Source organism: Neoarius graeffei, chromosome 7 (genome assembly GCF_027579695.1).
Source record: "Neoarius graeffei isolate fNeoGra1 chromosome 7, fNeoGra1.pri, whole genome shotgun sequence".
Classification (NCBI taxonomy): Eukaryota; Metazoa; Chordata; class Actinopteri; order Siluriformes; family Ariidae; genus Neoarius; species Neoarius graeffei.
Window position 1 is genome coordinate 23,809,422 of NC_083575.1, and position 22,860 is coordinate 23,832,281.

Consider the following 22,860-nt stretch of genomic DNA (forward strand, 5'->3'; position numbering starts at 1 on the left):
CTGTGGCACGTTTACTCTCCGATGGAATACTGAAATAAAGTGGATCTATCTGCCGTTGGCTGATAGCAATTCCAGTTGGAGAGATGATGTCATGCCATACACAGCTGCTGGACGGACGGCACTTTGGGAAATGACATCAGTACCGCTACATATCTGTGAAACCACATTTTCTTGATTAAAAAACTATTTCGAGATGTCCTAAGTTTCACCTTACCGTATATCCACGATCGGTATTAACCCCTTCAGCTCCCAAGACTCAGACTTACACTCCTCAGTCTCATATCTACATACGTTTCTCGTTAATCCTGCTGCAGTTAATGAATAATAAGCGTTTGGATCCAAGGGAGAGTTCAAGTAGGCAGTTCACCTACTGGCATGTTTTAGTGACGTCGGAGGAAAGCAGAGGACCTGAAGGAAACCCACAGACACAAGCAGAACATGAGACTCTCCACAACATGAGTTTGGGGTTGAAAGGCAGAAACTCAGGAAGTGTGCGGCGGCAAGTCTATTATAATAATAATAATAATAATAATAGTAGTAATGGAGGGGTGGCACGGTGGTGTAGTGGTTAGCGCTGTGGAGTTTGCATGTTCTCCCCGTGTCCGCGTGGGTTTCCTCCGGGTGCTCCGGTTTCCCCCACAGTCCAAAGACATGCAGGTTAGGTTAACTGGTGACTCTAAATTGACCGTAGGTGTGAATGTGAGTGTGAATGGTTGTCTGTGTCTATGTATCAGCCCTGTGATGACCTGGCGACTTGTCCAGGGTGTACCCCGCCTTTCGCCCGTAGTCAGCTGGGATAGGCTCCAGCTTGCCTGCGACCCTGTAGAACAGGATAAAGCAGCTACAGATGATGGATGGATGATGATAATAATGAACAGTAATCTTTAACATATTCAGCAAACTAAAAATAACTGTACAAAAGTGTTGAGGATAAAGACGGTAAACCTGTTCATTTTGAACAGTACAGTTCTCATCAGGACCGGCCCGTTGTGGACTTCGTACACTAATGCTGTGTGTGAGAGGGATGATGTGCGACTCTGCACACGGTCGTCTGAGACAGTCTGGCAGAAAGATTTGTGTCTGCACTGAAGGCGAGAAGCTCCCTGTCTCACCTCACGTCTGTCTCTCTCTCTCTCACTTCACCATGTCTGAGAACTAAGAAACAAACCCTTGAGATTATATATATATATATATATCTCAATCATATCATCTCTAGCCGCTTTATCCTTCTACAGGGTCGCAGGCAAGCTGGAGCCTATCCCAGCTGACTACGGGCGAAAGGCGGGGTACACCCTGGACAAGTCGCCAGGTCATCACAGAGCTGACACATAGACACAGACAACCATTCACACTCACATTCACACCTACGCTCAATTTAGAGTCACCAGTTAACCTAACCTGCATGTCTTTGGACTGTGGAGGAAACCGGAGCACCCGGAGGAAACCCACGCGGACACGGGGAGAACATGCAAACTCCGCACAGAAAGGCCCTCGCCGGCCACGGGGCTCGAACCCGGACCTTCTTGCTGTGAGGCAACAGCGCTAACCACTACACTACCGTGCCGCCCCAGATGAGGGGGAGGGGGGGAGAGAGACAGAGAGATGTGGGAGGGAGAGAGAGAGAGAGAGAGAGGGAGGGGGAGACGGGGAAGAGAGAGAGAGAGAGAAAGGGAGAGAGAAGGGGAGAGAGAGAGCAACAGACAGAGAGAGAGAGACAGGCAGATGGGGAAAGAGAGAGAGAGACAGACAGACAGGGAGACAGACAGACAGACAGATAGACAGACAGACAGGGAGAGAGACAGACAGGGAGAGAGACAGACAGAGAAAGAGAGAGACAAAGAGACAGACAGATAGACAGACAGGGAGAGAGAGACATAGACAGGGAGACAGACAGAGAAAGAGACAGACAGATAGACAGACAGACAGGGAGAGAGAGAGAGAGAGAGAGAGAGAGAGACAGACAGACAGACAGGGAGAGAGAGACAGTGGGGGGAGAGAGAGGGAGACAGGGGAGAGAGATAGAGAAAGAAAGGGAGAGAGAAGGGGAGAGAGAGAGAGCAACAGACAGACAGAGAGAGGGAGAGACAGGCAGACGGGGAAAGAGAGAGAGAGACAGACAGACAGGGAGAGAGACAGAGAGACAGGAAGAGAGTGACAGAGAGAGATAGACAGAGAGAGAGAGAGACAAAGACAGACAGGGAGAGAGACAGAGAGACAGAGAAAGAGAGAGAGAGATGTTCTTTTAACTGTCATTGAACTGATTTCCATCTAAAATCAGAAACGACACAGATTTCCTCGGACCATCGCAGTGGGCATGATGCCACACCCTGTTGCAGTGACTCCATTCTTGTCTCCACACAGCCTCAATGATATATTCAGCAAGGACACAGTCGTCTGTCCTCGATTCCGCCATATTGGACACATAAAAGTCCTTTGTTGCTGGCGTAGATATAAATGTGTCAGACAGGCTGCTGGCTGTTTGTGCTAACAGTTTGAACCAAAGGGTGTGTGTGTGTGTGTGTGTGGAGGAGGGGTAAAAGGATGCAGAGGAGGTGAGGTGGGGCTCTGCAGAGGAACAGCACAAAGACAGTGACTGTGCAGAAATGCAAGCTTTGTGTTTGAATGATAAGAATGTTTTTGTTTATGTGACAGTGATCTCATCAGGATGGCATTTTCTGCCATGTATTCCATGCACACAATGCTGATTAAAGTGGAATAAACACATGGCTTTCTTATCAGCAGACACATGTTCATCGATAAAAATAAAATCCATGGCATGACGCTCATCAGCCTGTGTGTTTTCCCCTCTCTTGCAGTTAATAAGACCAAAAAAAAATGCAGCTTGTCATGTTACTGAGAAACTCCTGAAGACTTGCATGCAGCGGAAAACCTCACTGACGCTGGAGACTACTTCCATAAAAGGAGCTGATATAATTAATTCCTTGGCTAAATTTTAAAAAAAAAAGTTTAATTTATTTATTATTACCCTTAGGAAATGGAGCTCGTCCACCAAACAAGTCTCTGTGATTGAGTCGTTACTATAGAAACAATAGCATATTAATATAACCCTGAATTATATATCGGAGTCGTGCTGAATCTTCTCACCAGACTGAATCATTCAAAAGCACTGTGGTGTTACGTGAGACTAAAGCACAATGTCTTGTTTAAAATTGATCAGACCACACCCAGGGCATGATGAACAGCATGACGAGACAGATACAAAAAGGTGTAGACGTGTCCCGATGCCAAAGCACTATTAACGTGAACAGACTGGAGATATTCATCATGATGAGCTTTTCTATATGGAGTTTGTTTTTATGATTCATTGACGAAAAGAAATTTAACATATAGTGCCCTGTAGAAAGAGGTTTAGAACGGTGCAAAAACCGTTAGCGCATTCAAAATGCGAATGATACTGAACGAAAGCCTGTACAGCATATACGATACATGCAACCGCGTGCCTCCTGCCTGCTAGATTTCATTCACCGAAAAGCAACCAAGCTATTTTAGCGACTAATATGAGCGGGTGGGGTCATTTATGACCCCGCTATATTCAGTACATGAATCTGTACAGCTAGTTATTTTCTCTTGGTTTTACGTACATATACCACTTCCTGCGTTTAAGACAGACACTATAGCAATACACTACCATTCAAAAGTTTGGGGTCACTTTGAAATGTCCTTATTTTTGAAAGAAAAGCACTGTTCTTTTCAATGAAGATCACTTTAAACTAATCAGAAATACACTCTATACATTGCTAATGTGCTAAATGACTATTCTAGCTGCAAATGTGTGGTTTTTGGTGCAATATCTCCATAGGTGTATAGAGGCCCATTTCCAGCAACTCTCACTCCAGTGTTCTAATGGTACAATGTGTTTGCTCATTGCCTCAGAAGGCTAATGGATGATTAGAAAACCCTTGTACAATCATGTTAGCACAGCTGAAAACAGTTGAGCTCTTTAGAGAAGCTATAAAACTGACCTTCCTTTGAGCAGATTGAGTTTCTGGAGCATCACATTTGTGGGGTCGATTAAATGCTCAAAATGGCCAGAAAAATGTCTTGACTATATTTTCTATTCGTTTTTCAACTTATGGTGGGAAATAAAAGTGTGACTTTTCCTGGAAAACACAAAATTGTCTGGGTGACCCCAAACTTTTGAACGGTAGTGTATGCCTGGGGTCTTAAATGACCGCGCTCGTTCGCTTGAGGGTGAAACTGGGATTTAAAATAAAATGGGAACATGAGACAGGACAAGATGTAGTAAATACACTCCTCAATATCATCAGCAGCAGCCCTGAAGGCTCTCGGGAATACTGAAAATAACATCTAACAAGAAAATAAAAATTAATAAATAAATAAAAACAACAACAACCAGCTGATCAGATGTAGCTGTCGCTTAGCAACTAATCAACACACTGAAAACAGTCAAAAGTCCAAGAGCACAGATAGAAAACAAGTTGCCATGTGACTGCGGAGGTCTAATCCGGCACTGCGGCACTCCGGAATTTGTCACGCTATCTCTGAACTGTGACTTCTTTGCACATCTGACTATTTCTGGAGGCGAGTTCAAACGTTTACACTGCTGACTCAATGAGCAAACTCTCTCTCTCTCTCTCTCTCTCTCTCTCTCTCTCTCAACATGTCTTAATCAGTTTTTACAGAGGAATCGTTCTTTTACAGATCCGACTTTCTACAATACACAATCCTTGGGCTTGATTATGAGAGCTGAGGATCGGCTGATATGCGATACTGGTCCGATACTCATATCGTCGTAGTAACCGTGCTGAATGTGTGCCAGCTTTTCGAGGCAGCTTCTGCAAAATACCACAGGCATGATTTCAGAGCACGGTGTGCCCTGACAGTCAACGCGACATACTTTCCATGCCATAAAATATGTATGAGAATACATATTTTAGTTCAGAATACTAACTCTGCTTCTGATCGAGACCAAAACCTGCCCCGAAACCGAGAGTAATACGAGTGTCAGATTACAGAAACCCAACAAGCCTATAACATCATTGTATCGTAGATATACATACATGATCATATCTTAAATCATGCTGCTGTAATCATAAAGACTGTCCTGTGGTCGTCCCAGGATTTCACGATGCGCTCAAACTGAACCTCTTTTCATCACGCTTTCGCCGTGATGCCATGTGGGTTGTGAGAGAAACGCACAATCTCCTCTTTTGTTGTAATATTTATTCCACACATTTACACTACCGTTCAAAAGTTTGGGGTCACCCAGACAATTCTGTGTTTTCCATGAAAAGTCACACTTTTATTTACCACCATAAGTTGTAAAATGAATAGAAAATATAGTCAAGACATTTTTCTGGCCATTTTGAGCATTTAATCGACCCCACAAATGTGATGCTCCAGAAACTCAATCTGCTCAAAGGAAGGTCAGTTTTATAGCTTCTCTAAAGAGCTCAACTGTTTTCAGCTGTGCTAACATGATTGTACAAGGGTTTTCTAATCATCCATTAGCCTTCTGAGGCAATGAGCAAACACATTGTACCATTAGAACACTGGAGTGAGAGTTGCTGGAAATGGGCCTCTATACACCTATGGAGATATTGCACCAAAAACCAGACATTTGCAGCTAGAATAGTCATTTAGCACATTAGCAATGTATAGAGTGGATTTCTGATGAGTTTAAAGTGATCTTCATTGAAAAGAACAGTGCTTTTCTTTCAAAAATAAGGACATTTCAAAGTGACCCCAAACTTTTGAACGGTAGTGTATACAAATAATATACTACGAAGACGGATTTTGCGCACCACTATAACCCTAGCCAGATGGGATTCAATATTCGTGAGGTTCTGGAGTAGCTTCCGATTTTACAAGGGCTCCTCTGTGATTTTATTCACATCTGACTGTCGGTGTTTTTCTCTACCCTGCACTGAGAAAATTTGCTTTCATCAAATTCAGTGGTCATCTGATCATTTTATTCCTGTACGGTTACATGTCTGTGGTTTTCGATGCAGATGTCACTTCATGTTAGAAAACAAAGCTGTCGGACGGCTGATAGTTGCCGTACATAGGCTGCGTCAGAATACGTATACTTCCATCCTATTAATACGCAAAAAGCAAGATGTAGGGTGTCTGAATACTCAGTAGGCATTTAATCGCGGCTCTACTGCACCCATAGTATGCAAACATACAACACTATGCTGTCCCATAATTCAGCTGGAGCCTCTGAATAATAATAATAATAATAATAATAATAATAGGGCGGCACGGTGGTGTAGTGGTTAGCGCTGTCGCCTCACAGCAAGAAGGTCCTGGGTTCGAGCCCCGTGGCCGGCGAGGGCCTTTCTGTGTGGAGTTTGCATGTTCTCCCCGTGTCCGCGTGGGTTTCCTCCGGGTGCTCCGGTTTCCCCCACAGTCCAAAGACATGCAGGTTAGGTTAACTGGTGACTCTAAATTGACCGTAGGTGTGAATGTGAGTGTGAATGGTTGTCTGTGTCTATGTGTCAGCCCTGTGATGAACTGGCGACTTGTCCAGGGTGTACCCCGCCTTTCGCCCGTAGTCAGCTGGGATAGGCTCCAGCTTGCCTGCGACCCTGTAGAAGGATAAAGCGGCTAGAGATAATGAGATGAGATGAGATAATAATAATAATAATAATATGAAGAGGAATTCCTTCAGAGAAAATAGAAAGATGATGGCGCCTATACAGTACTGTCTTAGGCACATATAAAGAAATGCCGTAGAACAAAAATGACTTAAAAATAATTAAAAATGTTTCAACATTAAAAAAATACTATAAACAGTAATCAGTAAGCCATAATAAATGAAACAAAGTCAATAATTGGTCTGAGACGACTCTTTGCTTTAAAAAAATAGCAGTCTGAGGTCCAGTGAGTGCAGTTTTATGCGGAAATGAGCTGTAGGTTTTACTGAGCGTCTTACAGAACCAGCCACAGTTCTTCTGGACACTTTGACTGTCACACTCACTTCTTCATTTTGCCCCAAAACCCAGCAGCCTTCATTATGCTTTCTTTTTTCATCTGAAAAGCGCTCTCGCATGGAATACGCTCCTTTTTTTTTCTATAAGATTTAATTTTGTGCTGGAAAGCGAACGTTTGGGACTCTAAAACGTTTTCGTAACGACTTGATAATGCAGAAGTCATCAAATAGAAATCTATAACAAAGTTTGTATGAAAAAATAGGGTGCCTAAGACTTTTGCGCAGGACTGTAGATCAGTTATTCCACGAAATCGGGTCGTACATGAGCTGAGAGCCGACGAGGCGCGTCGCTCCGAATCGGCTATAACCCATGTACGACGAGATTCAGTGGAATAACTGTTTTATTCTATCCGCAGTCACTGGATTTTGAAAAATAGAGCATTTTTATTTTTTGCAAATTTGATAAATAAAAACTTTATACAAAACATCCGACGAAATCATTTCCGCTTAGAATGTAAACAAACCGGCGAAATGACAGGAACAATTTGTGAAAAATGCTTTAATAATAATAATAATTCTTGAAAAAAATTTTTTTTAAAAGATACGTTCTTATCATCAAATACTTTCATTCCATATTTTGTTTTTTTTGTATTTTTGGGGTTTATTTTTCAAGTAGAGTTTTTATTTCATCCTCGGTTGGCTCAGCAACACGCTCCGCCATTTTGGTTTTCACTACTCACGGTATATGAGCTGATAGCCTAGTAGTAGCCAATCAGAGCGTGCGATTGCTCATATCCAGTGAATGTGGATAGAATATATATACTGTATATATATATATATATATATATATATATATATATATATATATACACACACACACGTTATTTACCAGCTGGGAGGTCCGTATCGTGAAATACCGTGACTAAGGTCTTGAAAGTACTGAGCGAGGCCCTCTGGGCTGAGGTCAGTATTCAAGGCCGAGGTCACGGTGCACTGTAAAAAATGTCCGTGTAATTAACAGTGAATTTATGTAAAATCATGACATAAAAAACTGTAAATACAAAAACAATGAAGCAGTGTGTAATTTACATCAATATACTGTAAAACTAACCAAATACCACTGTTAATTTAACAGTAAGAATATGTTGAATTGATCATTTTTTTTGTAGAATTTACAAATTGTTGTAGTTTAAACACAGACAAACTGTAATACTAAAACAGAATGTGATAGTTAAAATTACATCATTGCCCTGTTAAAAAAATAAAAAAAAATATCAGTAGAGGCTCTCCGGCACATTTCGTAAAACTCTAAATCAAATAAAATATCTGTCTAGTAGATCATTGCTTGTAACCATCATTTTACATTGAATCCCGGTGAAATGTTCATGCAATCATTGTTTATGGTACAATGAATATCTGTAAAATTAACAGTTATGTATTGATTATTGTACATTGAATACCTGTAAAATTTACATTTAGTTATCATTAATTGTACATGGAATCCCAGTGAAATGTACAAGTTATTCTGTAATGTTGTTTACATGTCACTGTATTTTTAACAGGATTATTCTGGCAACCACAGCTGCCAGTATTTTTCCGTAAAAACAACGGATTGTTTTTTTTTTACAGTGTATTTCACCATACGGACCGACCTTAAGCTGGTAAATAATATATTTATTTTTTTCTTTACCAAATTCTAACAGAAAACGAGAGCGCCCGAAAGGGAAAACCGAGCCGAGCCGCCATTTTGAATCCTCATTCACGGCTGTAATGCAAATGGCTTCCTCCTCGGTATACAAGTGCACTTCCATGGCAGGAAAAAAAACTACATGTTGCCGCCTATGTAGTCCCATATTTATACAAATAGGAGTCATTCAGGATTCAGCCATGTTTTTGCTCGGCGTTAGCAAGTTACAGGTTTTTAGCTTTCTCCTGAAATGTTTTCTTTCTCAGGATAGTAAAACTCGCTTTCGCTGTGAACACTGTCGTTATCGCTATCCATGCTGTAAAATTAATGCTATTCTCCTGAGAAATGCTGGCAAAAATTTATAAGATTTTTGATAATCTTATAAATAAATCTTATAAAAAAAAAGATAAATGTTGACAAAAAATGCTACTATGTTTGTTGTTGTTGTTGTTGTGAATGAGCAAGTCGGCAGAGGTCCATAACTGGGGTCCGTACCGTAGGATACGGACCCGCTCGCCAGCCAATCAGAACGCAGGATTTGATGGAAACCGGACCGCGAAAAAAAATATATATATATTTCACCACTTGCTTTCTTTTGAGCCTGGTTCCTCTCAAGGTTTCTTCTTCATGTGGTCTCAGGGAGGTTTTTGGTTTCTGGTCACCTCTGGCTCACTCATTATGGATCTAAACTAAATATAAAAGCGATACAAATACAGATGTTCTTGGCAAACAGAACATCTGACCTTGTATGCAGCGGTCTCAAAAGTAGCCGGTCACCGGCGGCAAATCGCCGGCTATGGCTTGTTATGCCGCCGGCTATTGTCAGTCGAGTCACAAAATTTAATATTAAATATTTCTGACAGCAAAAAAAGTTGTGAACGTAAATTACATCCACTATGTCATGTATGTCCGTTGCTGCGTCAACTGTGTTTACATCCTCGACATGAGTGCAGCCATTACTGCCGCCTGTGTTGCCAGATTGTGTTTACATCCTCGACATGAGTGCAGCCATTACTGCCACCTGTGTTGCCAGATTGGGCGGTTTCCCGCCCAATTTGGGCGGTTTTAAGTGCATTTTGGCAGGTTTTGAACATATTTTGGGCTGTAAAACGTCAGCAGTATCTGGCAACATATTTTTTTACTTAATACAAGAAATTAATGGATGCCAACGTTTTTGCCAAAATGGTATTTTATTTTCCATTGTTTAGGCAGCTTCAGCATCATACTGTGAGATTCTGTTCAAATTGTTTTTTTTCTTCTATGAAGCCTGAGCCATTTATTTTATTAGTTTATAATTATTGTTTAATTTAGTCTTCAGGAGAGACTGCCTGCACACAGTACTAGTATTAATAGTTTTTTTTCTTACATGAAAGCTGAGGCATTTATATTATATTTTAAGGTAACTTCATGTTGTGCTGTGAGGTTCTCTGCACTTTAACTTTTGAACCAACAGGTGCATTTGGATAAGTAAAGCCTATTTTTCTGCATTTTTGTAGTCCTGCTAATCTTTTATATTGGTAAAGTTGTTTATAGGACCATTTCTCAGTGTCTGTTTTTTTAATCAATAGTTTTTCAGTAATAACTTAATATTTAACATATCACTCAATTTTAAACAACCCCCACGCCTCCCCCATAGTCTCCAAAATTTCTGTGGGAAACACTGGCGTGCGTAACAACGCTACTCAAGCTTAAGCTAGACGACCCGCCTCAAATACCCGTCCCGGGTAAATGTTACCCAATTTTAGATGGCCTGTTCCAAACCATCCCGCCCCATGAAAAATTCGTACTTGCATCTATCTATCTATCTATCTATCTATCTATCTATCTATCTATCTATCTATCTATCTATCTATCCCTGCACGCTTTGCATGCATTATGTCTGCCACTGGCAGACATTTTACCATTTTGCACCCTGCTGTAAATTATTTGTACCCTGCTATTCTCCCAAACTTTGAAGCCCCTGTTGTATATATACTGTAATGTCATATGTACAGTATTCTGGTGCCGGATACATCGTGACAGCGTACTGTATTTCACAGAATCCCAAACCACTAGTGCTGATTGTTTAACTGCAGCTGAACAAAGTCTCAGGATAAGAGTCCTTATGGATTTCCACCAGCAAACTAATCGGCACTAACATCTCGTGCTGAATAGTGAATCAGTGAAACGGGTCTAGTTAAAACACCAGCACGAGGTCTGCAGTCTCAGTGCTGTTGGTTACGACAGAAGCTCGTGGAATGTCATAAGAGACGCCGAGCCAACTGGGAAAAAGAAAACAAAATAAGACACGCCCACTCTGCTGAAAATCTTGTGCTTTAAGTGTAAAGATCTGGTGTGTACACAGCCACAAAAGATGCGTATTATTAATCCTCTTCACGTGTGAACTGGCTTTGTCAGTGCGGTCCCATCACGCTCAATCCTCATCCTAAGCGATGTCCATTGTGCGTGTCTGTCCACTGTAAAATATCTGGTTCGTAGCTGCAGGATTAGGATTTCTAAAAGCGCCGAAACAAACGGCTGTGTATTATTCTTGCGCTCGTATGTAATTACCTAAACACCTAATTACGTAGGTAGGATGTCCAGCATTCTTAGTGTTACGAAAAAAGAAACACGAGAGCCATTCGGTTCAATGAAAAAGATCGTAACTAATCGCTCTCCCACTGTACGCGTGTAAAAAAAGCAGGCTTTCAGAAGCATGGGAAAAGATCTCGGTTACAAATCTGGGGCTCTTTTGTCTGAAGAAGAGCTGCATCATTGTTCAAGTATTTCTCTTCAGTCGTGGATATTTATTCCACCGTTGCCTTTGTTTACAGGTTCTGGACTTTTAGCCACTTAAACCGCTGAAGTGGTTAATCAGTGAAACGGATTGGGGGATACGTCGAAAAGATACATAGCGACGGGATAAACAGTATAGCGCCTGAACACACACGCCTTTAACTCCAAACACACAATCAGTACGCTGCTAGATTTGTCAGGACACGGTTCTGAGAGTTACTACACGCCAAACGCTTACATATTCAAGCAAAATGGCGGAATTTTATCTCAATTAAGACAAACAGAACAGCCATATTTAGCCGTAAGTGCACGATTCGTCTTGGATCGGTCTCGTATGGGCGATATTTGTTTGTGCTGTACTGTAAGTGTCTCTGTATTTATGGTCATTTGTATCAGAGTGCTTATTTCTGTCTCTACACAGCCGCTGTAACACTTCGAATCATCGGACGCTGCTTCCGCACATAAGGTTTTGTAGTAAGATGAACTCACATGTGAATCATTGTTTCCTGGCTAATGAAGGCCAGTGCACTGTCATGTGACTTAACAGCGTCTCAGATGGGAAGTGTGCTCATTTACTGTACGTTTGTGCATATCGTGTGTGAATCATTAAACACCCTGGTGTGTGTATTAACCCCTCAAACGCCAAGCACCCGTTCAGATCTCAGTTGCCCCTTTTCCACCAAAGCAGTTCCAGGGCTGGTTCGGGGCCAGTGCTTAGTTTGGAACCGGGTCTTCTGTTTCCACTGACAAAGAACTGGCTCTGGGGCCAGAAAAACCGGTTCCAGGCTAGCACCAACTCTCTGCTGGGCCAGAGGAAAGAACCGCTTACGTCAGTGGGCGGGGGGCGGAGTTGTTAAGACCAACAACAATAACAAAACCGCGAAAGATCGCCATTTTTAAGCGACGAAAAGCAGCAGCTGTACAAACGCGAAGTCAGACATTATTATTGTTGTTGTTGTTGTTGCTGCTGCTTCTTCCGTGTTGTTTTTTGCTTCGATATTCACGCCAAGGTTTATGCAAACGTAGCGACGTAACTGACGTATACAGCGACGTAACTGACGCGTCTCCCCTTAGCACCGCGAGCTATGGAAAAGCAAACTGGTTCTCAGCTGGCTCGCAAGTTGAACGAGTTGTGAACCAGCACCAGCACTGACCCCGAACCAGCCCTGGAACTGATTTGGTGGAAAAGGGGTATGTGTCGCGTTCAATATTACTTCCATAGTTGAGCATTTGTAGCAGTTCCATAACAAACAATGAATAACTGAAGAACAAGCAGACAGGTTAATACGGGGTTCGATCAGTTTATAGCTCAGCGGTGTTGAAGTCGCCATCCTGCCTAATCAAAAGGTGTTAGTAATAAATAATAGGTGTGTAATTACTAGGGATGTCCCGATCAGGTTTTTTTGCCCTCCGATCCGATACCGATCATTTGATTTTGAGTATCTGCCGATACCGAGTCCCGATCCGATACTTCTTATAATCCATAAAAAATAATAAAGACGAGGAAAGAAACGGATCCAGGATGTTCCTCTTTTTTTTTTATTTAACACCTTATTTTAACATCCAACAACTCCGTTAGCAAACAGAGCACTTACGTGAGGTAGTTTGAACAATAAATAAATTAAAAACATAACCTTAAAATACCTGGCAGGAATGTAAACAAATTTAAAAAAAAAAACCCTGCCACAGTGCCAATAATTTGCTTTTAAGAACGCATCTCACAGTGGTATACAGTAATTTCAATTAAGGAAATGAACGTTTTTCTTGATGAAAACAAGCATTTCTACCCTTTCAGGTTTGAGCCTGTTTTTGTCATCCAACACGTTTGCAACAGCACTAAAAACTCGCTGTATTGTGTCGGGTGTTTGTTTTTCAGGTGAAGTATCAGGTTTGTTGTATTAAATGCGGCCCTTTCCTGTCCACTCCTTGAAATTCCTGTCCACCCCTTGAAATTCCAACTTTACATATTTCACAGTTTGCTATGGCAATGTTGTCATCAACTTTGAAATACTGCCACACCGCAGACATGCTTTGCTTTCCGCTTCGAACTGCTTCCGTGTTCAACTTTGCCGGCAACGGGCAGCCAATAACCAATAGCGTCTCTGCTACAAAGTGACGTCATGCCGCACGTGTTGATGTTGCTGTGTTGAGACAAGAGGTCTGGTCTCACTCTGTGCCAACGCATGGCTATTGATGTGTTAAAAATGAGAATATATTATATAGATATATATCCGATCCCTGATCGGGAGGTAATGCCCGATTCCGATCGAGTCTGAAACCACGTGATCGGGCCCGATTTCCGATCACGTGATCGGATCGGGACATCCCTAGTAATTACTTTTTCACAGAGGAGATGCTTGCTTATAATTTCTGGAAGGAGTCTCCAGTGTAAGTGGTCTGTTACAGTCAGGTGTAGAGCTGTAACTTAACGTTTTCTGACACAGGATGAAGGGCCGGGTGCTTGCTCAATAACCGACAAGCTGCGTATAAGGGACTTGTAAGGGACAGACCGTTTATAGCTGCTATAATGTAAGCGGTAACAGGAACTAGCTGTGTATAAAATGTACGATGCTGAAAATCGCTGTGCTATAAAGAGGAATAAAACAGTTCAGGATGCTCTGTTCCATGTCACCCAATGCCAACAGGAAGTGATGATTATTTTCCCATTACAGCACCCCATAGTGTTTCATCCCTCGCTTAAATATTACACTTTTATTTTCGACGTTCTTCCCAACCTTGCACTGAGAGTCACAAGCCATGAAACCAGCGCTCACTGTATCTCAAGACATGCTGAAAATAAGACAGCAGTCCTTTCTCGCTGCTTTTGCACGATCACGCGAAAACAAAGTGACTTATTTATGAAAGTTCCTTTTCATAGCCGGCAGAAAACACACCATTCAGGGAATATCTATAGACGGATTGTGGAATAAGTACAGAACCACATTACTGTCATACTATAGCATTGAGCCGTGTCTGATATACTGTCTTGCCTGAATGTAGAATTCCTAGGTGACAAACAGGTTCTTCAAGCGCACCTCTCTTTTTTTTTCGAGTTATGAGCTGTGTCGATGCCTTGAGTGAACGAGAGATAATAAAGTGTTAACTGATACACAATGCAGAGCCTGATAATAAGATGCTGAAAAGCTTATACAACAAACTTATTAACACTAGATCAGTGGTCCTCAAACTGGGATCTGTGAAACATAATCATGTGATCTTTTTTTTTTTTTAGACAACAAAAGTCACAATTTCCTAGATCAAGTGACACCAGCAGGCCCGCCCTGAAGCACCAATAAGCCTCACCACAGCTGACAGATTGCTGATAATTAAACGAAAATCCTAGTGTTGGACACTAGTAGTCATCCTGCTTGATGTCTCATGGGGTAAGCCTTAAAGGTCAATTGGGTAAGATTAGTGGGGTTTTTTTTCTTTTTTAATCAAGACAAGGGTTAGGTGGGTTTGACACTTGAATGATTTTTCTCTCCTCCATGTTCATGAAGTGCCGCACCCAGGATCTACTCCAGTCCATAGAATACATATATCCATCCATCCATTATCTGTAACCGCTTATCCTGGCAAGCTGGAGCCTATCCCAGCTGACTACGGGCGAAAGGCGGGGTACACCCTGGACAAGTCGCCAGGTCATCACAGGGCTGACACATAGACACAGACAACCATTCACACTCACATTCACACCTACGGTCAATTTAGAGTCACCAGTTAGCCTAACCTGCATGTCTTTGGACTGTGAGGGAAACCGGAGCACCCGGAGGAAACCCACGCGGACACGGGGAGAACATGCAAACTCCGCACAGAAAGGCCCTCACCGGCCACGGGGCTCGAACCCGGACCTTCTTGCTGTGAGGCGACAGCGCTAACCACTACACCACCGTGCCGCCCCATGTCTGTTTGTTTGTTTTAAATAATCTTCCTGGTTATGTGTAGAAGTAAGGAATTGCAAAAAAAAAACCATGATAAATAAATCAAAGAATAAATGCATGAGGTAATTTTACTCGTGACACACAGAAGCAGTGTGTATCTGTATCCTTCATGATTCAGAGTGCACGAAAATAGTGCTGCTTCTGGAGCGCATGCGCAGACAAGGGGAATAAAAGCAGAGCTGATGTGATGGATGTGACAGCTGATGTCACGTGACAGAGGAATCTGTACAAAACCTTGTTTGTTTGTTTTGACAGGTAAGCTCTTCAGGAGAAAGGATGATGTTTGGGGAGGAAAAATGCTATTTTTTATTTATTTTAAATAAGCAAACAAGAGGCTCCATCTTATTCTATTCTGAAGAACTGGTGACTGGAGCTCATGATTATTAAACCGCGGTCTGATGAGAGAAATGATTCGCTTTGGAGGCAAATCTATATTTATTTGCAGAGCAAAAAGTCCTAAATCCGAATTCAATGTGTATTACTTTCAAACAAACCTTTTCCTGTTGTTGTTGTTGTTGTTGTTGTTGTTTAGAGGTTGTGTTATTCATCGCACGCGCGTCCTACAGAATAACGGTTAAACGGAAAGTGACGGTTAAAGAGAAAAACTACTCGCTTGTTTGTCTTTTCCTCTCCACTGTAGCTCGTTTTTATCCTATACGTGTAATAAACCACTCATAAATATTTTAAAGCGTATGTTTAGGCAGTAAATTCCTCCCCGGAGTGAATAACCCCACCGCTGGCTGGCTGGCTGGCTGTGTCCATGCTGGAGCTGCCTTTATTTATAGCTGTGTGTGTGTGTGGACCCTCAGCAGCCATGTAAAATACCACAGCGAATGAAAAGATACCTTTATATTTCTCGAGCACGTCCTCATAAGCCTGGAGAAAGTCGGTCTCGGTGGCGAGTCGGCACGGCCCCGGGGCGGACTGCGCCATGGCCCAGGCGGCTGCTGGCGGTCTGAAGGCGCGACTCCCGGAGCGAGCCGCTGTCCCATTGAAGGCGACGCCCCAAGTGCTTGTCCCGCCCACCACGTCCATTAACCGACCAATCAGAGCCACTTCCTCTCAGGCGTCAGGAAATCAATGAGAGCGGCGCGCGCTGTGTTCTGCTGCTCCCCATCAGTGTGACCGGATTTCTGCGCGACTCTCACTTTCACAAACGCACATTCTCAAACAAGCCTCGAGGCACAAACGGAGCAGGACATTGCAACAATTCCCCTGCACAAAGCAAAACAGCAGCTCCAACAGTTTGCCCACGAATGTCTTGACTTGTTTTTTTATTCATTAACCTTGCGTTTACTGTTTTATTTTTGCATCATTATTATTATTAGTAGTAGTAGTAGTATTTATTTATTTATCTTTATATACAAAACAAAAAAGCAGCTCAAACAATTTGTCCACGAATGTCTTGACTTGTTTTTTTATTCATTAACCTTGCGTTTACTGTTTTATTTTATTATTATTATTATTATTAGTAGTAGTAGTAGTAGTAGTATTTATTTATTTATTTATTTATTTATCTTTATATACAAAACAAAAAAGCAGCTAAAACAATTTGTCCACGAATGTCTTGACTTGTTTTTTATTAATTAACCTTGCGTTTACTGTTTTATTTTATTATTATTATTATTATTAGTAGTAGTAGTAGTAGTAGTAGTAGTAGTAGTATTATTTATTTATTTATTTTATCTTCTTTTTCTTTATTTTTTTATTCATTATAAAAAAATTCATTTCTTTGTTGTTGTTTTTTTTATTCATTAACCTTGCCTTTACTGTTTTTTTGTATTATTATTATTATTATTATTAGTAGTAGTAGTAGTAGTAGTAGTATTTATTTATTTATTTTTATATATTTATTTATCTTTATATACAAAACAAAAAAGCAGCTAAAACAATTTGTCCACGAATGTCTTAACTTTTTTTTTATTCACTAACCTTGCGTTTACTGTTTTATTTTTTATTATCATTATTATTATTATTATTAGTAGTAGTAGTAGTATTTATTTATTTTATCTTTCTTATTTTTCTTTTTTTATTCATTATAAAAAAAATTCATTTCTGTTGTTGTTTTTTTATTCATTAACCTTGCCTTTACTGTTTTTTTGTATTATTATTATTATTAGTAGTAGTAGTAGTATTTATTTTTATATATTTATTTATCTTTATATACAAAACAAAAAAGCAGCTAAAACAATTTGTCCACTAATGTCTTGACTTGTTTTTTTTTATTCATTAACCTTGCGTTTACTGTTTTTTTATCATTATTATCATTATTACTATTAGTAGTAGTAGTATTTATTGATTTTATCTTTCCTCTTTTTCTTTATTTTTTTATTCAAAATATATAAAAAATATTCATTTCTTTGTTGTTTTTTTATTCATTAACCTTGCATTTACTCTTTTAGTTTTTATTATTATTATTAGTAGTAGTATTATATACAAAACAAAAAAGCAGCTAACACAATTTGTTCACTAATGTCTTTACTTGTTTTTTTATTCATTAACCTTGCGTTTACTGTTTTTTTTGTAATGTTATTATTAGTACTATTTATTTATTTTATCTTTCTTCTTTTTCTTTATTTTTTTATTCATTATAAAAACTATTCATTATATATTTTTTATTCATTAAACTTGTGTTTACTGTTTTAATTTTTTTTGTATTATTATTATTATTAGTAGTAGTAGTATTTATTTATTTATTTATTTTATCTTTCTTGGGTTTTCTCCACATCTTATGAGGACATGCTCAAGAAATATAAAGGTATCTTTTTATTTGCTGTTGTATTTTGCATGACTGTGAGTGCTGAGGGTCCACATACACACACACACACACACAGGAGCTACCAGGCGGCATGGTGGTGCACTCAAAAAACAAACAAACATTGGATTTACTTAACCGAGTTATGGCAACCGGTCCCACGAAACTGTGTTAATTTAGATGTATTGAATACAGTTGTGTTTTGAATAACTCAACATAACTGTATTCAATACATCTAAATTAACACAGTTTCGTGGGACTGGTTGCCATAACTCGGTTAAGTAAATCCAATGGGTTTTTTTTTTTGAGTGTGTAGTGGTTAGCACGGCAAGAAGGTCCGGGTTCGAGCCCAGCAGCCGGCGAGGGCCTTTCTGTGCGGAGTTTGCATGTTCTCCCCGTGTCCGCGTGGGTTTCCTCCGGGTGCTCCGGTTTCCCCCACAGTCCAAAGACATGCAGGTTAGGTTAACTGGTGACTCTAAATTGACCGTAGGTGTGAATGTGAGTGTGAATGGTTGTCTGTGTCTATGTATCAGCCCTGTGATGACCTGGTGACTTGTCCAGGGTGTACCCCGCCTTTCGCCCGTAGTCAGCTGGGATAGGCTCCAGCTTGCCTGCGACCCTGTAGAAGGATAAAGCGGCTAGAGATAATGAGATGAGATGAGATATATATATATATATATATATATATATATATATATATATATATATATATATATATCCTTTTTTTGTATACTTAGTACTTTTGCACTACTCCTTCACTGCCTTATCTTTTTCCCTTTCTATATTTTGCTGCTGTAACAATGTAAGTTTCCTCTTGTGGGATAATAAAAGCCTATCTTATCTTATCTTAACAATAACAGGACAATACATTCCAGGAATTTAATCACGCGGCTTCCTAAAGCTTGCGTACTAGACTACATAACCTTATAAATGAAAGCAGGGACTCGGTTACACTGTCAGGATGATGTGTGATCATATCCCTATGACACATCAGCATTGATGCAGGTTCATGATCAACTTTGCCATGTGTATTATTTTTACACAGTACAAATATATCTATATTCAAGATAAGCTTCAAGTAAGCTTCTATATCAAGGCAAAAATCTTCCAAAAAGAACAAAAAAAGGCGTGTTTTGTATTGATCATGGTCCACCTCGCCTGCTGGTCAAACACGTGTCTGGAAGGGAAGCCGAGCTCTTCATGGTCCTGCCGCTAGCCATATTTCACTCCTCTCACAGGATGACGCGCGCGCCGTTTACAGGCAGCACAGCCGAGAAGGAAACACTAATGAATGTCAGATTATTATTATTATTATTATTATTATTATTATTATTATTATATCAGACTCGGGGTTTGTTTTTAAATCTCTGGCATATCTACAGAGCATAAATCTACAGTGTTAAAAGACCTGTCGTGTTCTGCTCCTTAATATCCTTAGTAACGTTGTAATAAGATTACTAATATGCTTTTTTTTCCACTGTTCAAGTGCAATCTGATTACTCCAGTAAACCATAATTAACCTAAGCACTTAATGAATAATAATAATTAATTAAAAAAACACCTGATACTTCATCCGACAACAATGTTATTCTTTCAGTATTACAGGCCGGACTGATGTTCATTACATATTTTAAGTTATGGTTTGTCATGAAATCATATTTGCAGATGTAAGCTAAAGGAAGGAGGGAAAAATGACGATGATAGCCACCACCACCATCATCATCATCATCATCATCAACATGGCCTTTCAGGTTATACCAAGACAAGGACAAGTCCTGAAGGCTGTGATCAGCCTACTATCCAAACAAACGTGATTTATATTGCCTGATGATTGTGTTTAGACATATTGTAATAACTTAGTAATAAGACAGTCGTACCAAATTCTAGTGATAACCGGCTTGTGAAGCATAAATAGCCTACAATCTCTGGCATAGTATCTACAGAGCATAAATCTACAGTGTTAAAAGACCTGTCGTGTTCTGCTCCTTAATATCCTTAGTAACGTTGTAATAAGATTACTAATATGCTTTTTTTCCACTGTTCAAGTGCAATCTGATTACTCCAGTAAACCATAATTAACCTAAGCACTTAATGAATAATAATAATGAATTAAAAAAACACCTGATACTTCATCCGACAACAATATGTTATTCTTTCAGTATTACAGGCCGGACTGATGTTCATTACATATTTTAAGTTATGGTTTGTCATGAAATCATATTTGCAGATGTAAGCTAAAGGAAGGAGGGAAAAATGACGATGATAGCCACCACCACCACCATCATCATCATCATCATCATCATCATCATCAACATGGCGTTTCAGGTTATACCAGGACAAGGACAAGTCCTGAAGGCTGTGATCAGCCTACTATCCAAACAAACGTGATTTATATTACCTGATGATTGTGTTTAGACATATTGTAATAACTTAGTAATAAGACAGTCGTACCAAATTCTAGTGATAACCAGCTTGTGAAGCATAAATAGCCTACAATCTCTGGCATAGTATCTACAGAGCATAAATCTACAGTGTTAAAAGACCTGTCGTGTTCTGCTCCTTAATATCCTTAGTAACGTTGTAATAAGATTACAAATATGCTTTTTTTTCCTACTGTTCAAGTGCAATCTGATTACTCCAGTAAACCATAATTAACCTAAGCACTTAATGAATAATAATAATTAATTAAAAAAACACTTGATACTTCATCCGACAACAATATGTTATTCTTTCAGTATTACAGGCCGGACTGATGTTCATTACATATTTTAAGTTATGGTTTGTCATGAAATCATATTTGCAGATGTAAGCTAAAGGAAGGAGGGAAAAATGACGATGATAGCCACCACCACCACCATCATCATCATCATCATGGCGTTTCAGGTTATACCAGGACAAGGACAAGTCCTGAAGGCTGTGATCAGCCTACTATCCAAACAAACGTGATTTATATTGCCTGATGATTGTGTAACTTAGTAATAAGACAGTCGTACCAAATTCTAGTGATAACCGGCTTGTGATGCATAAATAGGCTACAGTTAAAGCAATTGATCATTATTATTATTATTATTATTATTATAAGCAAAGCTCTCAGCATGAAGACAGACTGCTGTGAAACGCATTGTCCTGGCACACGCCAACAATAGACGGATGGTGTTGTGTTTGCAGGCCTACACCAGCCCTGGATGTAATTAGTGTCTGGCAGAAAGCAGCCTGTGGTTCTGACCTGCGATCCTGAGCACGGCTCGCTCAGCCGGATCCAGTACCGAGCCGCCGCCGCCGCCGCTGCCGTGGATTTTGCGCTTGGAGCGCTCGTGCCGGGGTAAATTCCACGGAAGCGTGTCTCCGGGTGCCGGCGACAAACAGCCCGACCTCACACTGTAGTCGTCTTCATCCGAGAAATCAGCCGATGAAGACATTGAGCAACGCAGGGACGCGTTCCCGGATCCGGAGCTCTGTAGGAACAATGGGTTTAAAAGAAAGAAAGAAAGAAAGAAAGAAAGAAAGAAAGAAAGAAAGAAAGAAAGAAAGAAAGAAAGAAAGAAAGAGATCGATCTCAGTAAACATGCTACATCCTGATAGATAAATAATAATAACAACACACACACACACACACACACACACACAGAGTCCATGCGCGTTTTGTTTTCTGCTCTCACCATCGCTGCTCTGTCAGATGTTGACATCTGGAGCTTCAGGAGAACATCTGTTCACGGATATTCAACTGATCTCTCTCTCTCTCTCTCTCACACACACACAGACAGTCATTTAATAATAATAATTAAAAAAAAAAGAAGAAGCAGAGGGAAACGCGGACGCTGTGGTGTGAAATTAAAGTCCCGGGTGCGTCTGGCTCCCCCGACAGGACAAGACGGAGACTGACTGCTGCGCGGATTTCAGTAGGAACGACCGACAGCCTGGTGCGGCTTCTCATTGCTCTCCGACTAGGACCGCGCCCTTCTCCACAAGGGACTCGGGTTCATCCAGATCGATGTCGGTATTTCAGCTGGCGGCTGGTGCGCGACGGCTCGTGGCACCACCATCGCGCGTCATCGCTCCCTGGATACACACACACGCACGCTCTACGTATTTATTATGGGATGGATAGAACCTGTGGTGTTACAGCGCCATCGTTCTGAAGAACGAGAGCGCGCGCGCGTGGGGTGGGGTGGGGGGCCTCTTGCTGGACGGTGTGTGATTAACGGAGCGTGACACACGCACGCGCGATTTGCGCTCTCGGTGCGTTGCGTCTTTCTTTCTTCTCCCCCCTCCCTCGACCCTTTTTAGTTTGTCTTTCATCAGTACCAAAATGAAACACTGTCTGGTCGCCTCACAGCAAGAAGGTCCGGGTTCGAGCCCCGTGGCCGCCGAGGGCCTTTCTGTGTGGAGTTTGCATGTTCTCCCCGTGCCCGCATGGGTTTCCTCCGGGTGCTCCGGTTTCCCCCACAGTCCAAAGACATGCAGGTTAGGTTAACTGGTGACTCTAAATTGACCGTAGGTGTGAATGTGAGTGTGAATGGTTGTCTGTGTCTATGTGTCAGCCCTGTGATGACCTGGCGACTTGTCCAGGGTGTACCCCGCCTTTCGCCCGTAGTCAGCTGGGATAGGCTCCAGCTTGCCTGCGACCCTGTAGAACAGGATAAAGCAGTTAGAGATGAGAGATATTAAACTTCGGTCAAATATCTGTCACATTCTGCATTTTGTGCAATTTTTTTTTTACCTTGTGCAACACCAGAAAAATTCAGTTGAAATCAAGCCATTTGAGGCGAATTGGTCCGCTTCTGAA

At 40.9% G+C, this 22,860-nt stretch overlaps 1 protein-coding gene across 4 annotated transcripts in view; it reads right to left on the bottom strand.

Moving 5' to 3' along the window:
* Positions 1-22,136, bottom strand: part of dst (dystonin) — a 340,713-nt gene extending 318,577 nt beyond the window's left edge. For 2 of the 4 annotated variants that reach the window (XM_060925410.1, XM_060925409.1), the window contains exons 1-2: positions 21,734-22,136; positions 21,301-21,529 (exon numbers count right to left, since the gene is read on the bottom strand). In XM_060925410.1, the coding sequence (XP_060781393.1) occupies positions 21,301-21,529; positions 21,734-21,760 (256 nt within the window). In that variant the 5' untranslated portion in view covers positions 21,761-22,136. The remainder of the gene's footprint in view (positions 1-21,300; positions 21,530-21,733) is intronic. The other 2 variants (XM_060925412.1, XM_060925414.1) reach the window with 2 other exon arrangements.
* Between the last annotated feature and the right edge of the window lie 724 nt (positions 22,137-22,860).